We start from the raw sequence: 18,709 nt of genomic DNA on the forward strand, positions 1-18,709 counted from the left end.
AACTTGGAGGTAAGCGCGTCGTCCCAACACTGGAAAGTCTCCCCGTTGTCAGACTCGCCCGGTGCAAACTTTCGTCGCGCGTTTGGATTCGCATCCGTGCTGAGGTGTTATGGGTACTGATTTTCCAAGTTTTGTGCTCCGTGCTGTTTTGTGTGGTCTACTGCCCTCGGGGGTCGTTGACCGTCACACTGTGAATGTATACAAAAGAGTTCCGAGGGCCCTTGAGATGTTGGAATTTATTGCATTTAGATACCATCAGTGTGTTGTCATCTCTCTAGGCGTCCAACGTGGTGTATTTGAACCCCCCCCTTGAGTGGGAATTCGAGTATCTTGGGCTTGGATATGCAATACTTGTCTTGGTCAACTGCCCCCTCGCGCCCCTTTTCCCTCTTACCCCCCTCGGAAAAGGTGCAAAGCAAGCCCCCCCGTTCGAAACGAAACTCTATTGTCTGTCTGCGTCTGACTACCTTACCTCTGACATTGCCTTTTAGCAGAGCACACGGGTTGTCTCGTCTCGTTCCCGGTGTATATCCGAACTCTGTTCACGCTGTTCAAACTCACGAGAGAGGAAGGGGGGAGGGGGGTGGCTGGGATAAGGGATTGAGACTTGGGAGAGAGGCATGGTTCAGGTGAGAGATTAGCCGTGAAGGAAGAAGGGTGGGGGGGAGGCTTGTTGACTATAAGGATTGAGGGGGTTATAGGTGGGCGATCATCCAATGTTGATTTGTTTCTTTCTTCCGAGTTTTCGTCCAAGAAAAGGGTTTATGTGAGGCATTCCAGAATGATTCCTTTTACAGTACATATATATATATATATATATAGCTGACAAATGAGCCCCCGTTCTTCATCCCGTGTCCGTCACGAGGACGGCGTCCCAGTGTAGTGTAGTATAGTGTAGCCTATTCTCACAGCAACAATTAACCCGGAACATAATACCGATACCGTTTGTCCATGCCACAAAAGACCTCCCTTATAACCTCGACTTGGGCATAAACTTCATAGCCTGCCTAACTCCCAAGTCGCCCAACACCTCCTCTGCGCCACCGAGGATAGCATCAAACTTGTACGTGCGGTTGAACATCTCAATCACGCGGCCCATGCCCGTCCGTGTGAGGCCGCGGCCGCCCCAGATCTGGACCGACTCGTCGGCGATCTCGTGCGCGGCGCGGGTGGCGCTCATCTTGAGGAGGCCGATGGGCCCGCCGAGGTGCTTTGCTTGTTCCTTGTAGGGCATCGAGTTCATCTGGTAGGTGATTGTTTCGAGCCAGGATTGGTGGGATTCTACGAGGGCAATCATCTTTGCGAGCCTGTTTGGGGGAGACGTGTAAGTGGACGGTCAGGGTTGCAGAAAGGGGATTTGGATACTTACTTGAGACGGATGACGGGTTGGTCAATGAGACGCTTTCCGAAGACGAGACGCTGGTTTGCCCACAGGAGACACTCTTCGACGACGGCTCTGCATTGGCGGATTGTGGCGCCTAGTTGATAAACGGTCAGCGCTATCCGGATCTAAAAGGCGGAACGACGGGGGATGAAGACTTACAAGCCATGGTCCACCGCTCGTGGTTGAAGTTGCTCAGGATGACGTGGATGCCCTTGTTCTCCTGGCCCAGCAAGTTCTCTACCGGAACCTTGACATTGTCAAAGGTTACAAAACCCGTTCCTGCGGCTGGAGAGTATGATGTCTTAATAGGCCTGGTCTCAACCCCTTCGCCTCTCTCTATAAGGAGGACACTGAGGCCCTTGTCTGTCTTCACACCAACAACAAAAAGCGAACAGTACGTAGCGTTCGTTATCCATTTTTTGGTTCCATTGACGATCTATTCCATGGTTTAATTAGTTAATGATCAACTTGTGTTGTGGTTGTGGCCCAAAAGGATGGGAACAGAAAGTTGGTAGACTCACATAGTGTTTTCCGTCAGGTGTCTTTTCCGCAGTGGTTCTAATGCCTGCAACATCACTCCCAGCAAATGCTTCGGTAATGGCCAAGCAAATCTTGTCTTTGCCGCTGAAAACCGAATCCGCAACGCGCTTGCGCAGCGACTCGGAGTTTGCAAAGTTGAGAACAACAGGCAGGCCAATCGTCATACCCGCAAGCATACCGTCCTGAAAACCGCGGCAGTTGGTCCGGGCCATCTCTTGGCTGAGAATCATGTCGTGGAAGTAATCAAACTCCTCGCCATTAACGGCGCCGCCCAAGAGGTCCACGCCATGTAGGTGCTTGCCAGGCCCGAGACGCATGTGTAGCACTCCCGCCTTGGACATCTTATCAATGAGCTCCTGGGGAATGACTTCGCCCTTTTCCTCGCATTCAAGTGCCACAGGGGTGATGTGCTCGTCGGTGAACTTGCGAATGGCCTTTTGCAGGGAGCGATGCGAGTCGTTGAAGTAGGGGGACTTAAACTGCGGCGTAAGCCAAGTGGGCTCGGCGTACGGCACGGGAGACAGCTCGCCGGGGCCGGTGACGATAACCTGGGGCTTCTCGCCCTCGACGGTGCCGATGACGAGGGTCTTGTCGTACTTTGTGAGGACATCCTGACGGTGAAGGTTGTAGAACTGGGTTGTGGCGTCTTGGCCTGCGACCTGACGAAGGACGGCTTCGCCACCGGGATGACCCATGGCGAAGTCGGTCAGATCATAGACCTTGGAGTCGATGATGCACCAGAGGGAATCCTCCGTGTTGTTCTTTGCGACCTCGTCGCGAGAGAACGTCTTTGCGGCCATGGTGGGCGGTTTGGAGTTCGTGCTTGCACTCCTTTATAATTCGGACTAACGAGGAAGAATCGAGGGGACAAGCTGACGGCGGGGTCTAGCAGTCGAATTGGAGGCTCGATTCGTCTACGAGAGATGGGATATCCGTCGAGGTAGAAGGAGGAGGAGTTGAGGTTGGCTCTCCAGAGTGCGGGTTCACGAGGATAAAGAGAGAGTTTGAGCAGGTCGCCCCGGCGGTCAGGTCATTCTAGTTGAGGAGGCAGTGCGTCTCTCGGTTGACATCGGTCTGGGGGGTTAGGGGGAATGGACGGCGTCCAGCCATGTCTGGAAATCGTGCCGCGAGCCTCGGCTCTTGTGGAGCGTGGGCGACCTTCCGGGTTCGTGCTGATATTCGGCGGAGCTGTGATTGGATGGCGGGAGGCTGGGGAATGAGACGGCGTCTGGGGGATGCCATTTTAGCCTGGCCGGGGGTGGCGGGGGCAGGTCGAGGACTAGAAGCTTTGTGTTTGCACTTCGGAGTCTACCGCGGACTTTGTTTACTAATCACTCCAGAGTCCAATGAAACCAAAAGACCCTGAATAGAAATTGACTTTTGTCGTTTGATGGGAATTCGAGGGAAATACTGCTGCGAGACTTTGCTCCAAAGTAGACATGATCGCTGGTTGAGACGTCTGAAAGACTGCGCGACGCGACAGAGCCCCCTGTTGATGCTCCCCACAAAGGCGGGAAGCTTTTACCCCGCAGAGGGGCCGTCTCCCCCGTACAGTTGCATCCCTCAAGTCAATAATGAGATTCCGAGGTTGGAGGGCCCCTTTCAGTAAACAAAAATCCGGCCGAGTCTGCTCACACGTAGCGGCTCAACCATAAGACACGAGGCTCCAAGCGCTTCATGGGTATACGTTGTCAAGAATGCAACCTCCCAGAACAATTGATCAAGAACCCGTATGTTGCAACTCGTAGCTTGGAGAGGTTAGCCCGAGAGCTCTCAGTGACTTCAGTGATCAGACGGCGAACATCACGCTGACCTTGACATCAGACCATACGAATAACCTTGACGAACATCGGACTGTCGTAGGTAGGCGAATATATCCTTTGTGAACATCTTCTTTCCTGCTTATGTACTGTAGACACGAGTAAGTCCGCTTTCTCCTACTTGGCTGGTCCCTGGCTCGTCATGGCGTGATCTCATCCCAGCACATCGGTCCAAGCCGGTTTGTAGGTACGACTCGGATCATACGCAAAGTTAAACATGGCCAGTGCAACCACAACATGCGCACTCGCCCAGAGTGGAAGAATGACGTCCACGGGCTTTGGGATCCCGTATCGATTGCTAGTTGTGAGGTGCAACCGGGCCCATCGGGATATCTCCAGAGTCCACAGGACCATTCCGAGTTTCCAGGCCCATTGACTGGCAGAGCCTTGGGCGTTGAAGTCTATGATACCGTTGCCCTGTATCACTGCCAGCTCCTGGCACTTTTCTCCTATGGCAAGCACAAGTCCAGTTGGCCATATGACGTTTCCAACGCCATACAGGACGTCTAAAAAGACTTGCGGCATCGAAAGATGCTTTTTGTAGGAACGCAAGCCGCAAAAGATACCTGACACGATGCTGCCAAGAAAAGTCGTTCCGAGCATGCTAAATATAACGGCATAAAAGTGCGTCATGTATGCTCCGGTAATAGTTTCGACCAAGAACCATCCTAGTAGCAAATGGGAGGCGATAATGGCCAGAGCTTGTCTCAAATTTGTGCGGCTGTCTCGAAGTTGGCCGTTCTCGTCCATAGCCGCACCGCTCCCAAGTCTAAGGAGCGGGAAGTGGACCGGAGGACGGATTCGACTCCCCGCAACGGCTTCGACCAGCCCGATGACCCTGTTCCGGCTCTCCGCGGGTCCGGCTATCCATACAAGGCCGAGCAACAACTCATCGCAGAGGAAACTGGCGAGATAGATGGATGCTAGAAATTGAACCCAGAAGGTGCCCCGGCAAGCGTACAATTTGGTTGCTTGTAATCGAGGGCCCAAGATGAAGGCGACAATACGGATCAAAGTGTTGCGCTGCAAGTTGGCCACGTCACTATGGGAGATATCTATTTCTGTGCCGTATTTGTGCGGTGCGACAACCAGAGTCCATTTAGAGTCGTGACGGTGGAGGCGGAGGCAGCTGAGGGCTTCAAGTGAGTTTATGACGCAGACAACGGGCGACCACCTGAGGCAAAAGCCCCATTCCGAGGGGAATCCGCAGATCTTCCCGCACGGTTGGGTCGCGGTATTGAGGACAAGGGCGAGGAGGGCCCAAAAGGCAGATTGCCATGACAGGTGATTCTCTGAGGTGTCTGCGGGTGGTGGTGGCTGGAATGGCTGGCTGTCATCCTGCGGCTGGCCGGCACCGATGTGCACTAGTAGAAAGAAAAGGAGGACGAGTGATGATGGCGGATGCATCGTGACCTTTGTGATGAGGCTCTGTCAGGTCAGGCCCGGCAAGTGGGAAGGAAGATTGGTAGTCCGTGGTCCGCACCTCGAAGAACTAGAGGGTACGCAGTAATAGAAGGAATCTAGAAAGATGGCATGATCGGCGGTAATGTGTCCTAGTCGCGGTCAGCAAGGCCCGATTGGGCGTGTAAAAGGGCCTATCAGCATCAGGTGTGGCTCCTTTGAGGAAAAGATGCAGCAGGTTGGATGTTGGCACTTGGCATTGTGTTTGCTGTCAAGGTAGGTCAGAAAGCTTGAGGGTATCGTCGGCTCCTCTTATCTGCAGTTTCAGTGCGATTCCTGGCAGAGCATCGAGTCAGTTGGTCGGCGTCGTGACAGGGTGGGCATAACAGGACGTGTGTCAGTCGAGGAGAGGTTCAGGTAGGCGGCGGAGAGGGATGCGGTGGTGACAAGGTGGAAGGGGAGAGCGTGGAAGGGTGGAAGGGTACTTCTCTCGCAGTAAAGAAAAAAAAAGGAGCGGAGAGAGTTGGATGGAGATTAAGGTGGAGGAATGACGCTGTTGGTGGAGAAGGAGCAGTGAAGTGTCACCGGTCCCAAAGAGAAAGTGCCCCTCGTTCCCTTTCGTCCACACCTTCCTTCATTCTCTGCCATTCCTGCCATTCTCTATTAAGCGCAGTTTCTCTGAGGAAGATACGGAGTTTCGATACGGAACGCACGGAAGGTATCATCTGAGGTACCTTGAGGTAGGTAGTCCTTCCCTGCTGTTCGTGGAAGTGTACGGAGTTGGTAGGTACCTTAGCCAAGTAGCATTTTCATTTCTCACGACGGAACGCTTTTGCGCCGTCTACCTGACGGGTTTCCCACGAGGTTCCACCATTTCCAGTTCCACCGCACACCAGTACAACTTTCATTATCCGATCCCGCCCTTTCCTGGCAACTGGGATCTGACCCAAGACCCAAGACCAAGACCCAGCAGGAAAGACCCTGAACGCCCAGGTTGACTGCCAAAAAATTCATGACGGGAGCTGCAGCTCACCGAAAATCCAAATTGGAACCAAACCAGCAACCTCGACTTTCTCCCATTCTCTCATCCGGGCTTCTCTCTCTCTCCCGTCTTCCCTGGGCGTTTCTCGTCTGCATCTGCGTCTGCGACTTCTTTTACGTCCACGCCCACGCCCTCGTCCCTCGTTCTTCTCTGCCTCTTTCCTTCGTTATCCCGGATGATATCGAGGCTTAGCGCGCGTGCAGTCTCCCGCCCGATCGTGTATTGCATTGTAAGTTCTAAGTTCTCATCGTCGATGCCGATGTTCTCCTTAGTATCTTGTTCACACTGCCCTCTACCTCTCAATTTCCTCAGTTCAATTTTCAGTTCTCTCTTTGCCGCCCCTCATTTCTCCGTTACACAAGCACGAAAATGCCCTACATCGTCTCCCAATGGTGTACCTAGTGCAGCCAACCGTCAATTCTTCCCCGCGGAAAGCCTCAAGAGCAATGGTGTCGCTGAACCGGTCGTGGGCAAGCGTCATTACGTCCCACGTGCTGGTGGTTTGATTACAAGTTGAGCCAAAATGCACAAAAGCGTCCTGTCGGAATACAACGGCGTCTACCCCCAGCTACTTGTATGGACCATCTATTACGCCGCTTCTACGCGAGCCTAGTCGGCGACAGTCCCGAGTACTTACTTGTTATTGCCATTGCCTCAAGAGGGGGAAGGTGATCTGGAGGTGTAGTTGGAACTTGCTGTGCGTTGAACAGCATCTGCATGACAACCTTTGTCGGAAGAAAGAAGATTAAAGTGGTTTTGGCAAGCTGCAGATTCTGGAATGGCAAACATCCAATGTTCCCAGTATCTTCCTTCCTCCGCCACCTTCTCCGTCCGATGCGCCTTTCATGTCTTTCATAAACCTGTTCAGCCACGCAAGGTATCAATCTCACCTCCAATCGGTACTACTACATGGCGCATACCTTGGCTTAATCAAAGGCACTTCCGTCATCAACCTACAACCTACATGGGGAATCCGTCACCTTCACCATACCTTATCTGGACTATCCTCGCGCTTAACCTTCCCGGCCGCTGCACCCAGATCCACGGGTCCTGTTATATATCAACTTTACCACCCTGGATCCTGACCAGAACGTCTTAGCTGCTGCGAGCTAGACATTTCACCACGTTCATCCTCCCCCTTCTCCTCCCCACAATCCTTCTGCTGCCTCTTCCACCTGACCTCTTCCCCCAGCCCACAAGATCGCAATAGCTCCTTTTTCTCTGTCTCACTCAGTCTGGGGTTCTCACAAAACCAGACGCGGGCTCATATCCTGTGACTTCACTTATTTCTGCTGTGGATCAGCACTGAACCAGCAGCGTTGCGGCATAGTTCGCCCGCGCTTCCCCCAATTAATCAACTTTCGTGACCAGATTGTCAAATACTACCACAATACCCTCACTCTCTTTCTGTTGCATTTCCTCGAATACTTGCCGCCATGGACGCTTACTCAGTCTCTTACACCAGCCCTGCCAACCGGAGTACATCTCGCATTTACCAGGATTTAGAGTCCTGCCGAGCCCAAAGCCTTTTTGGGTCCGGACAAGACAAGCTGTTGCTTAGATCGCTGACCATGGACTCACTTCTGCGGGTAAGTCTGCTGCTTCCTGTCAAACACGTGCCCAATACCATTAGTGGGACGCCTCGGGCCGGGGCCACCGACTGTCTCTTTTGACGCGATGGGCAAACCCGTCCGATTCGTACCACGACCGTACCTTTGCTGGTATACACGCCTCAGTGTACAAGACGAAAATTACTTGTCAATGTTTGTCAAGGAAATTTCCTCCTGACACGTCACAGCGCAAACAATCAGAGTCGGGCCCAAAACCCCATATTGCTGTCGTCGGTGCTGGCCTCGCCGGTCTGCGCTGCGCTGATATCTTGATTCAACATGGCCTGCTGGTGACCATTATTGAGGGCCGAGAGCGACTTGGAGGGCGTATGTTCCAGGAAACACTACCCAACGGCCACACTGTAGACCTCGGTCCGAATTGGATCCACGGCACAGACGACAACCCCATCAATGACTTGGCCAAAGAGACTGGAACGGCCGTGGGAAGCTGGGATCACCGGTCATATGTGTTTGATGATGCAGGAAACTTATTTAAACTGGACGAGAGCGAGATCTATTCGAGTTTGATGTGGGACATTGTCCAGGACGCCTTCCAACACTCTAACAAGAACACGGCTACTATACATCCTGATGAGAGTCTCTGGGACTTCTTCCAGGAAAGAGTGATTGAGAAAATTCCCGATACTGAGGAGAACTTTGCTGAAAAGCGAAAAACCGTTCTCCAGATTGCAGAGCTCTGGGGTGCTTTTTCCGGCAGTCCAATCACAAGCCAAAGTCTGAAGTTCTTTTGGCTTGAGGAATGCATAGACGGAGGTGAGAATTATTCTGATCTGAAGTCCTGCAGACTTCTGGCTAACTTGCGGAAGAAAACTTGTTCTGCGCTGGTACATACGAAAAAATCTTTGAGAGAGTTGCAGAGCCCGTCAGGCACAATGCCGATGTCAAGTACGATACTATCGTTACCAAGGTAGAGCTCAAAACCGAGGAGCGGCCGAAACCGAGGGTTCACACCAATACGGGCGAGATTTTGGAGTTTGACGACGTCGTCATGACGACACCCTTGGGCTGGCTGAAGAAGAACCTTCAAGCATTCGAACCACCGCTCCCTGAGAGAGTCGAGCGTGGAATCCAAGCCATCGGATATGGATGCCTGGAGAAGGTATACATCAGCTTCCCCAAAGCGTTTTGGCTCGAGCCCGACGCAGAGGGCCGCGTGGTGCAGGGCTTCTGCCAATGGCTTGCGCCGACATATGCTCAAGAGACGAACCCAAAGAGATGGAACCAGGAAATTGTTGATCTTGCCTCGATGGGCGAGAACTCGCACCCGACGCTCCTGTTCTACATTTTCGGAGACGAGTCCAAGTACATTACCGAAGGCGTGTCGAGGTTGAAGACGATACCGGAAAGAAACTATTTCTTGTATGACTTTTTCAAGCCTTACTACTCCCGTCTGCCACATTACGACGAGAATTCGCCCGACTGCAAGCCGACGGGGAGTCTGTCGACAGACTGGCTGCGAGACGATTTGGCGGGCAACGGCAGCTACAGCAACTTCCCAACCGGATTATTGGAGGGCGACAAGGACATTGAGGCGATGCGGGAAGGCGTACCGGAAGGCGGTCTGTGGCTGGCGGGCGAACACACGGCGCCGTTCGTGGCGCTAGGGACGGCGACGGGAGCTTACTGGAGCGGTGAGAGTGTCGGCCGAAGGGTTGCCGAGGCCCATGGGCGGGCGAGCAGCAAAACTCTGGAAGAGGAACAGTAATCGGGGTGCTGAACGAGTCGTCTCGCGCTCAGCCTTGATGTGGTGGTTATATGGCTCGGAATTGGGCGATTCATACGGCGCATCCTGCATGGCCTGGTGGTTGATGGAGTCACTGGTGGTATCTTGCATTCTGGCCAGGGCCTCTCCGTACCGGGGTGCCTTTGGTGCTGCATTCTCTTTTGTTGTAGATGCAACGACCCACGACGATGACGGCTGTCATTTGATTCTTCAACGAATTATTTACAATAAGTATATTTTTTTGGGGGCGAAGACTTTTGTACTTCTGGGTTTGCATCTAAGCGCTAATGGCCTAAAACAATGTCACTCTAATGAAATAGGCTAAGGTAACACTTGACAGAACGTCGTTTCTCTGTCTTTGTTTTCTTCTCTTTGTTGATTCCGAGTCTTGTAATGGGGATTGTGTTGAAATTTGGTCAAGACGTCAGGAGGAGGTGTTAGACATCGATGGCTATGGAACGTGGGGCCTGTCTGCCACTCTCTCATGGCAACTTCACATGCAGAAGGGAAAGACAGAGTACCTTATGTAATAAGGCAGGTATGTATGCTTTTGGGTACCCAACTTGCCAAACCCCAAGACTGACTGAAGCATGCTCATGACTGGGATACTAAGCGAGGTATTTCAGGGCCGATAGAATAGACCATGATAGAAGAGACCTGTTCGAGATAGGTTTCTGGTGATGTAGCCTCTGTGTTCGTGTTTGGTGTTTGGAGACAACCTGTACCCTAGGCATAGAGGTAAGGTACGTACTGAGATGGGAATAAGGCGTGGCGGGTTCTGCATCAATCAGGTGGAACAGACGCACGGCTCACTGCACCACCATGGAGGGGACATTCCTCACAGTCACAAGCGATGACCTGAAGTCCCTCCTCTCCCCTCCCAGTGGCCCCCAGTGGCCCCCAGTGATGCTTGTCTGGTCCCCCCAACATCAAACCATCCTATCGGCTTCAGCCACGGTCATTCCTCCCACTGCCACCCCACCTTATCGATAAAGGCCATTTTGGAGCAAGTCAACTGATAGAGGACCCCTGCACACCCTGTCGGTGACGGTGACGTGAACCCGGCCAGAGTCACGCGCTGTTAGAGGCAGTGGGGGGAACCAATCTCTAGTGCATTTGCTTGGCTGGGAGTGGATGGGAGTGACCTGGATGCCTGTGTCCCGCCTTTCCTCCTCTTCATTGCGGCATGCTTCGTTGCTCTGCTCATGCTCATGCTCATGCTTTTGTGTCTAAGGCAGACCTCCTTTTTGCCTCCCGTCTGTACGTCTGTACGGCCCAGTCAACCAGTACCCTTTGCCTCACCTTACCTAAGGTAGTCACGGCTTGCCTCATCACAACGTCCGGGCATCAGTGACCTATCTGCCTTAGGTTCTACCCTTCTGTCACCACCACCCGTTGCCGCTGTCCCAGAGCACCTCATACCAAGGTCTCTCTGCATTTGCCTTTGCCCAACTAAGGCGCTTGGGACCAAACTTGAACGACCTTACACCTTCTTGTCCTTCTTGTTTCTTTTCCTCCTTGTACATTTCCAACCTCTTTCATCCCACCTCTCCGGCCCTTGTCGGCCTTTGCCTCCTCACTTGTACCTAGTTACAACTCCATCTACGATCTATCTCGACATCCGAACCTCCTTAGTAGCGAAACCTTTCTCTGGATGACCAGCACATCATGAACTACGTCCCCGCCTTGGGCAGGGTGTCTTTTGATAACACGGCGATCGCAGCCTGCATTACCCATGCCCGGTGAACCGCAGCCTATTGACCTCCGAACTCGCTCCAAAGACCAGCGTATTCCTACTTTCCGCAGCCTAAGGACCACATTCCGGCCAACCTATTGTAACTTGGAGAGGCCACCCTCCTCCTTCCTACCTTACTCCTCCGAGACCTCCAAGCCGATCGATCGATAAGCCAATACCGTCGCTCTTCTCCCCCCCAGCGAGCAACCCGCCGAAGGTTGCGAATACCGAGCTCAACATGGCGACGATATTCCAGAGCTTCAGAAGCTCGACTCTGTCGAAGCGCCTACTCATCTACGCCCTCCGGCGTCTGGAACTGCTAGACGAGGAGACGCTGGATATGGAAAACTTGCAGTTTGCGCTGGGCAGGACAACAACGGCAGAGTTCAAGGATGTTGGAGTGCGCCTCAAGGTATGTCCCGTACTGCAGTCAGCCACTTGATGTAAGGTGCCATGCCCAAAGCCGGAGGGCTAACAAGATCCTGTGTACGCCTCTAGAAACTTGAACGACTTCTCCAGCTCCCCGCTTCGTTCCAGGTTCAGAAAGCCAAAGTGCTGAAACTCAACGTTACCATTCCGGTCGACTTTTACACGAGCCCTATCATTATCGAAATCGATGGTGTTGACGTCCGATTGAAGGTGTCGACTCTCGGCGATGACAAAAAGACAAAGGCCGCGGCGAGGAGTGACGATGCTCAAGGCCTACCGAACACGGTTAACCTTGCGCAGTCGTTTCTGAACGAAGATGCGGCGCTCAAAGATGCAAAACTTGCCGAAGAGAAGAGGAGGCTGGAGGATGCTCTTGCAGCCGAGACACAGGATCTAGGCGGTTCCACAATGAGTGAAAGCTCGATAAGCGATGACGGGAGCCAGTTCGGTACAGGGCAGCCGTTGTCTTTGCCGGGTTTTCTGGCCGGGTTCCTTCAGGGCATCGTCGACCGCATCCAAGTGCGCATCCGAGGAGTCACGTTTCAAATAGACGTCGAAGTTCCCCTCGAGCCGACCTCGACAACGCCGGAGCTCGTCACTTTTCAGCTCGCGTTAGATCGCATAGACGTTGAAGGTGTTACCGCGGAGGCGCACAACGACGAAGGTGCGCCGACGATTGTGCCGAAAGATGGGAAGCGGCACATTGCACTATCGAAGATACGGGCCTATCTGATTTCAGAGGCGACCGTCTTCTCGCAGTTTGCACGCTCTCCGTCCGTCTCATCGCCATCCATTTCTCAATCACCATCTTTCAGCGAGCGCACCTCAGCATCGAGGCACAGCACCTTCCGACCAACCATGCAGGAGAGCTTCCTGTCCGATTCAGCAGACTTGTCTGAGGTTGACGATGCGCTGCTACAGGACAGCGAAGAAGCCTTTAATATCCCGTATGATTTCTCGAGTCAACCAGAAGAACAAGCAGAAGAGGAGGAGCCGACAACGCCCAGGGCATCGATATATCAAGACTTTTCCCCTCAGAGACACATCCCACTATCTCAGTCCACTATCCAAGGAGACGAAGATGAGCCTGTCCCGTGGGCCAGTTTTCAAAGAGAAGCGAGGTCAGAGCCGTCGCTACAATCAGCAGACAATGACATGCTAAATGACGTGGGTTATTTTGCACCTACCGAGGCGTTACAACAATCTGTTGCAGCCTCTCAGAGTTCGAGCTCCGGCGAGGTCGATGATCTGGCACAATCTCACGTATTCACCCACGAAGAAGCTGAGAGTATGTACATGAGTGCCTTTTCGCAGGCCGAGCCCACTGGATCGCGGATGCCAGGAGGGTGGGATGCGGATTCGAGCCCGGAGGCGTCGCCCAAGCTCAAAAAGTTGAGCCCTGTGCCGAGACAACAAACTCCACCAGCATTCGAAGCTGCTCCGAGCATTCCGGAGTCAAAACCTCTCGACAATATGGATGCGCCGGCATCGCAGAGGTCTCAATCGCCGCCTCCGGCAGATCAGCCGGATCTTAGATTCGAGGACGCAAAGGAGCCCCTGCCGGCGAGTTCCACACGAGATCGGGATGAGTTCGAAGACGCGCCAGCACCGGCAGACGACGTGGCAACCCCAAGAGGACCCACGAGACTGGTCAAAGAACTGGTTTCGCTACAAAACATTTCCCTCTACGTCCCATCGCTGCACCAGCATGTACATGTGCCAGCCGACGCCCAAGCCTCCGTCCTGAGCCAAACACCGGGGTCACCTGGCTTGGCGAGATCAGTCGCGCCTCAACTTCCTGGAGCGTTCTCCGTCTATTCCCCTCCGTCAGCGTCGAGGTCGGGCTTCGCGCCAACGCCAACCGACCTTCACTTCACCAAGCCAGATGATGATAGGGCGTTAGAGGTTCTTCTATCGCCTTTGGAAATCAGATTCGACGCTTCACTGGCATATCTGCTTGCGGTCGTAGCTGGAAAGTTGCTGGACGCATTGAAGAGTAAAGACAGTCCTGCTCCCGCTCTAAAGACGGCTGCAAAGCCGCAGCAAGAATCGACGATGCCCGATATCAACATTGTGTTTGAAAAGATTTCACTACATTTTCTTCACCAACTGGGTGGTGTTGCTGATACAGCCGAGAGAATACTGGGCTCTCCCAGTTTGCAGATGCAACCCGAAATTCTCCTTCGAACGGATCTTGATAAACTTAACATATCACTCAAGTCATCGAAAAAGGGCCTTGAAACAACCGTGGATCTCGAAAAGTTCCGCTTCGGCTATGCAAGAGACGATATCATCTCATTCGACCAGAACCTCCAGATGAGGGCCTCTGTTATGGACAAGTTTCCTTCAGCCGGCTCTGACGTGACTGTGAAGGTAGTCAAGTCAGCCATATCAACTCGGACTGAAGTAACTACTTTGCCATTACTGATACAGCTCGATTTGCAAAGACTGGACGAGACCTTCAGTTGGTTTGGTGGCTTGAGCAGTTTCCTCAACATGAGCTCCTCAATGTCATCGAATGCGTCACCGTCCGTCAGAGCACCAGTACAACCACCCCCCAAGCCTCGAGGAGTTCGATTTGATGCTCCAATCAACCCGGACGACAAGTCGGCCTCAGCAGAAAACAAGATTGATATGCGAATAGGTGGCTTCAATCTGGAACTGAAGGGCAGAGAGTGCAGTGTTGGTTTGGAGACGAGCGCAGTCAAGATGGTAAGCCGAGATTTGGGAATCGGTTTCGCAATCAGCAAAGTGCGTTTGGCAGGGCCATATATCAGGAATTCCCGAGCAGAACCGCCCATTTCTGCCGAAATTGGAGGTGTACGCTTCGAGTACCTTGCGACGCCAAAGGACAAGGACCTCGAAAGGCTCCTCGAACTCATCATCCCGTCCAAGGTCAAGTTCGACCAGGGCGATGACGAAATCATGGTGGACACGCTCCTACGACAAAGGCGCAAGGGCGGGGTTCTGCGGGTGACTTTCGACCAGTTGAACGTAAGGGTCGATCGCATACATCAACTGAACTGCCTCCCCGCGCTGGGCGAAGAGGTTGCCCGACTGGCGACCGTTGCAAAATATCTCCCAGAAGATGACAGGCCAGGCATCCTGCTTCTGGCTGAGGTCAAGGAGCTCGGTGCGGTCATCGATTTGGGCGGCAAGCTCGGCATGATCAATGCGAACCTGAAGAACTTCGAAGTCGCTCAGATTACAGTCCCCTCGCTGGTGGCATTCGGCATCCATGCCATCTCCGTGGATCGCAACCACCGAGAAGAACTCGTGAGCTCTTCAACAACATTGCCGCCGGGAACGCTCCCCCAAGGTCCCGTCCTCATGGTACGCATGATAGGAGACGAAATGGAGCCGGTGATCAAAATCAAGATGCGCGATATCACAGTCGACTATCGAGTGCCGACGATCATGGACGTCCTTGGACTCGGGGAGGATGCTACACCACAGGATTTCGAGGCCAGCCTTGCTGCCTCTGTGGCCAATCTCGGCGAACAAGCACACTCTGCCTTGACCGGCAAGAAGCCTCAACCCGCCTGCGTGACTGACCCTGCCCGACCGAATAGTAAGCCTATGACGGTCGACTTGGTCTTCCGCGATTGTATGATTGGTCTGAACCCGCTGGGGCTGCCCTCGAAACTCCTCATCGCCCTGACTGATGCTCGGCTCCAAGTGGTTCTTCCAAAAGACGTGGATACCACGGCCAATTTGGATCTCAATAAGGCCTCGATCTTGCTCATTGATGACGTTACTAATATAGGAGCGAGTTCTACCGTAAATCGTCGGCAGTCCGCGGATATGTCTTCCCAACAGGTCTCGCGACTCGTTTCTCAAGGCTACGTGAGCATCTGCTACATCTCATCTGCAAAGGCAGTCGTCAAGGTGTCGGAAAGCCGTGACGATGGTGAAAAACATGTCGATGTCGAACTCCGTGATGATCTACTTGTACTGGAGACATGCGCCGATTCGACCCAGACCCTCATCACTTTGGCCAACGCGCTGACGCCACCTACTCCACCGAGCAAGGAAAACAAGTATCGCACCTCAGTCGTCCCTGTCCAGGACCTCTTGGCTTCGATTTCTGCCGAGGCTTTTGGGCGAGCAGAAGGTGATTATGACTTTGACAAAGATTTTGAGCTCGCTCAGGAGCTCGGGGGCAGTGATGAAGACGATATGTCAGGCGATGGCAGCCCATTACAAATTGACTCAAGATACTATGAGGACGCCGGCCCCTCGGAGCCCCTCTTCGACGCCGAGGGCTCCATCACATCGAATGCTACAACGACTCAAGATACACATGATGGGGTCTTGCTTACGAGTTTCAATGCAAGTGCATCACATCATTCCGATGACGGCAGCGACCTGGTGATACACGAGAATTTCTTCGATAAGGGCCCCGAGACCGACGGTAGAGCCCAGGTTTGGAACTCATCGAAGAACAGCTATGACCAAGCGCCGAAGGAGCTTGTTAAGAAAAGCCCACTTCGAGTTTCGGTCCGCGACGTGCACGTCATTTGGAACTTGTTCGACGGATACGACTGGGAACGCACACGCGATGTCATCTCCAAGGCTGTACGAGATGTTGAGGATAAGGCCTACGAACGTCGCCGCAGATCAGAGCGTGCTGTTTTTGAAGACGATGCCGAGGAAGATGAGACAGTAATTGGGGATTTCCTCTTCAACTCCATCTACATCGGCATCTCCACAAAACAAGATCCCCGAGAGCTCGCGCAGATGGTCAACCAGGAGTTGAATGACAACGCCACGGAGACCGAGTCTCTCGCCACAACAGCCTTCACAACTACGACCGGCCGAACGGGAGCAGCTAGGCCTAAGAAGAGATTGAGATTGAACCGGAGCAAGCACCACAAGATCACGTTCGAGTTGCAGGGAGTCAATGTTGATCTGATTGCCTTCCCGCCCGACTCTGGCGAGACTCAGAGTTCTATTGATGTACGGATCCAGACTCTGGATGTATTTGACCACGTCCCAACCTCTACCTGGAAGAAGTTTGCAACCTATGACCAAGACGCCGGCGAACGGGAGATGGGCACCAGCATGGCCCACCTTGAATTGCTAACCGTCAAGCCGCAGCCGGATCTTGCAGCTTCAGAGATGGTTCTGAGAGTTACTCTGTTGCCACTTCGACTCCATGTTGACCAAGATGCGCTCGACTTCATTACGAGATTCTTCGAGTTCAAGGACGACAGCGCCCCCGTCCACAGTTCGACAAGCGATGTACCGTTCCTCCAGAGAGTCGAGGTTCACGACATTCCCGTCAAGCTGGACTTCAAGCCCAAGCGAGTCGACTATGCAGGCCTTAAATCGGGCCGAACTACGGAGTTCATGAACTTTATCATCTTGGACGAAGCACGTCTGACACTGAGACACACCATTATCTATGGTGTTTCTGGTTTTGACAGAATGGGCAAGATCCTCAATGACATCTGGATGCCGGACGTCAAGGGCACTCAGTTGGCTGGTGTTCTTGCAGGTCTCGCGCCAGTGAGAGGCATTGTCAACATTGGTAGTGGATTCAAGGAGCTCATCGAGGTTCCCATCAAGGAGTACAAGAAAGACGGACGCATCGTTCGAAGCCTTGGAAAGGGTGCAGCGGCGTTTGCTCGCACCACCGGCACTGAGATGGTCAAATTCGGAGCCAAATTGGCCATCGGAACGCAATATGCACTGCAGGGCGCCGAGGGCCTCCTCAACAAACCCCAGACTGACAACACGTGGGAAGAGGCTGATCTCGATCCAGAAGAGAAGAAGCAGATCTCTCTGTACGCGGATCAGCCCACCGGTGTCATTCAGGGCTTGCGCGGGGGCTACTCGAGCCTAACAAGAGACTTGAACATGGCCCGCGATGCCATCATTGCGGTTCCGGGCGAGGTGATGGATAGCTCAAGCGCGCAAGGTCTCGCCAAGGCCGTATTGAAACGGGCGCCTACCATTATTTTCCGGCCGGCCATTGGAGCTACCAAGGCCATCGGACAGACGCTCATGGGCGCGACGAATAGCCTGGACCCGCAGAACAGGCGGAGAGCCGAGGAGGTGAGTTACCTTAAACCGCGTTATATCTTTGTCAAGATGTCTTTACTAACTCTGCCATTAGAAATACAAGAGGCATTAAAGACTACTGTGGAGATTCTTTCTTTACAAGACATGCACACGCATCACATACACCAGATACCAGGACTTAGGCATTCGGGGCTTTTTTCACTACCAACTCCTTTTTTCCAATTGTTTATTGAAATCATTTGCGGCGTTATCGTCAGACAACAAGTCCGATACGACCGCATGAGACCGCATCATAGACTGGCGAAGGAGGACTTTCATTTTTCAACTGCAGAGATCAAACAGGTTGCTATCGTGAATTGGTCATCATCATCAGTCTAGGTCTCTCTCCCTTTCTTTTTGTCACTGATTCAGCCTGGGGATTTGGGGGAATCGGGAATCGGGAATGGGAAAGGTTTCTGGATTTTGTTGTTCGTGGAGGGAGAAGGGGGAAAGCAGTTGGAGCGAAAAGAGGGTTGTAGACTGTCTTTTGAATCATTGTAGTTCCTGTAGGGTGTTGATAATCATACGTTTATTGAAGAAGTGAGAGATGTCCTTCCAAGGTGATGAGGAAAGCTTTGAACTTGGGCAGTATTTTGTCATTTTGAGAGAGCCCGAGGATGGGGTGTATCTACTCTTACTGCGAGTCGGGTCCTTGAGGCGTCAACATGGAATGATGGATGTCGCGGGGACAGTGAGATGAAGTATCGTCAAATTTGCTGTGACTATGATGTATGGTTGTAGGAAGGTTGAGCCATCAACAGCCAGGAGGAGATTGAGTCTCGTTGATAAATAAATCAGCCCCGGTCAATGTGCTTTTCAGCATGCGATCAATAACCCGGGTATTATATTTTGCAAAACCTGTCGTCGACGAAGACATGTATCTAATGAGCCCCATTACTCATGGCCGGTTATCCCAAACAAATTCTCAGAAATCTGAA

The 18,709-nt window shown here is 52.8% G+C and overlaps 6 protein-coding genes across 6 annotated transcripts; 2 read left to right on the top strand and 4 right to left on the bottom strand.

Annotated features, from left to right (window-relative positions):
- Positions 1 to 970: 970 nt before the first annotated feature.
- CCOS01_05473 (acyl-CoA dehydrogenase) lies at positions 971 to 2,724 on the bottom strand (the record flags this gene model as incomplete). The annotated part of the gene is made up of 4 exons (XM_060453653.1): positions 971 to 1,307; positions 1,370 to 1,478; positions 1,544 to 1,820; positions 1,906 to 2,724. 4 exons carry the CDS (start codon positions 2,722 to 2,724, stop codon positions 971 to 973), a joined length of 1,542 nt encoding a protein of 513 aa, XP_060315425.1.
- A 235-nt stretch (positions 2,725 to 2,959) lies between these two features.
- Positions 2,960 to 3,166, bottom strand: CCOS01_05474 (uncharacterized protein; the record flags this gene model as incomplete). Its single annotated transcript, XM_060453654.1, has 1 exon — positions 2,960 to 3,166. The coding sequence occupies one exon, from the start codon at positions 3,164 to 3,166 to the stop codon at positions 2,960 to 2,962; it is 207 nt and encodes a 68-aa protein (XP_060315426.1).
- Positions 3,167 to 3,897: 731 nt separating this feature from the next.
- CCOS01_05475 (uncharacterized protein) lies at positions 3,898 to 5,151 on the bottom strand (the record flags this gene model as incomplete). Its single annotated transcript, XM_060453655.1, has 1 exon — positions 3,898 to 5,151. The coding sequence occupies one exon, from the start codon at positions 5,149 to 5,151 to the stop codon at positions 3,898 to 3,900; it is 1,254 nt and encodes a 417-aa protein (XP_060315427.1).
- A 1,023-nt stretch (positions 5,152 to 6,174) lies between these two features.
- CCOS01_05476 (uncharacterized protein) lies at positions 6,175 to 6,282 on the bottom strand (the record flags this gene model as incomplete). The annotated part of the gene is made up of 1 exon (XM_060453656.1): positions 6,175 to 6,282. The coding sequence occupies one exon, from the start codon at positions 6,280 to 6,282 to the stop codon at positions 6,175 to 6,177; it is 108 nt and encodes a 35-aa protein (XP_060315428.1).
- Positions 6,283 to 7,623: 1,341 nt separating this feature from the next.
- CCOS01_05477 (flavin containing amine oxidoreductase) lies at positions 7,624 to 9,523 on the top strand (the record flags this gene model as incomplete). Its single annotated transcript, XM_060453657.1, has 3 exons — positions 7,624 to 7,776; positions 7,986 to 8,571; positions 8,625 to 9,523. The coding sequence occupies 3 exons, from the start codon at positions 7,624 to 7,626 to the stop codon at positions 9,521 to 9,523; spliced, it is 1,638 nt and encodes a 545-aa protein (XP_060315429.1).
- A 1,991-nt stretch (positions 9,524 to 11,514) lies between these two features.
- CCOS01_05478 (ATG C terminal domain-containing protein) lies at positions 11,515 to 17,844 on the top strand (the record flags this gene model as incomplete). The annotated part of the gene is made up of 3 exons (XM_060453658.1): positions 11,515 to 11,688; positions 11,775 to 17,765; positions 17,827 to 17,844. The coding sequence occupies 3 exons, from the start codon at positions 11,515 to 11,517 to the stop codon at positions 17,842 to 17,844; spliced, it is 6,183 nt and encodes a 2,060-aa protein (XP_060315430.1).
- Between the last annotated feature and the right edge of the window lie 865 nt (positions 17,845 to 18,709).

This window comes from Colletotrichum costaricense (genome assembly GCF_030867565.1).
Source record: "Colletotrichum costaricense strain IMI 309622 chromosome Unknown Scaffold_5.1, whole genome shotgun sequence".
NCBI classification, from domain to species: domain Eukaryota; kingdom Fungi; phylum Ascomycota; class Sordariomycetes; order Glomerellales; family Glomerellaceae; genus Colletotrichum; species Colletotrichum costaricense.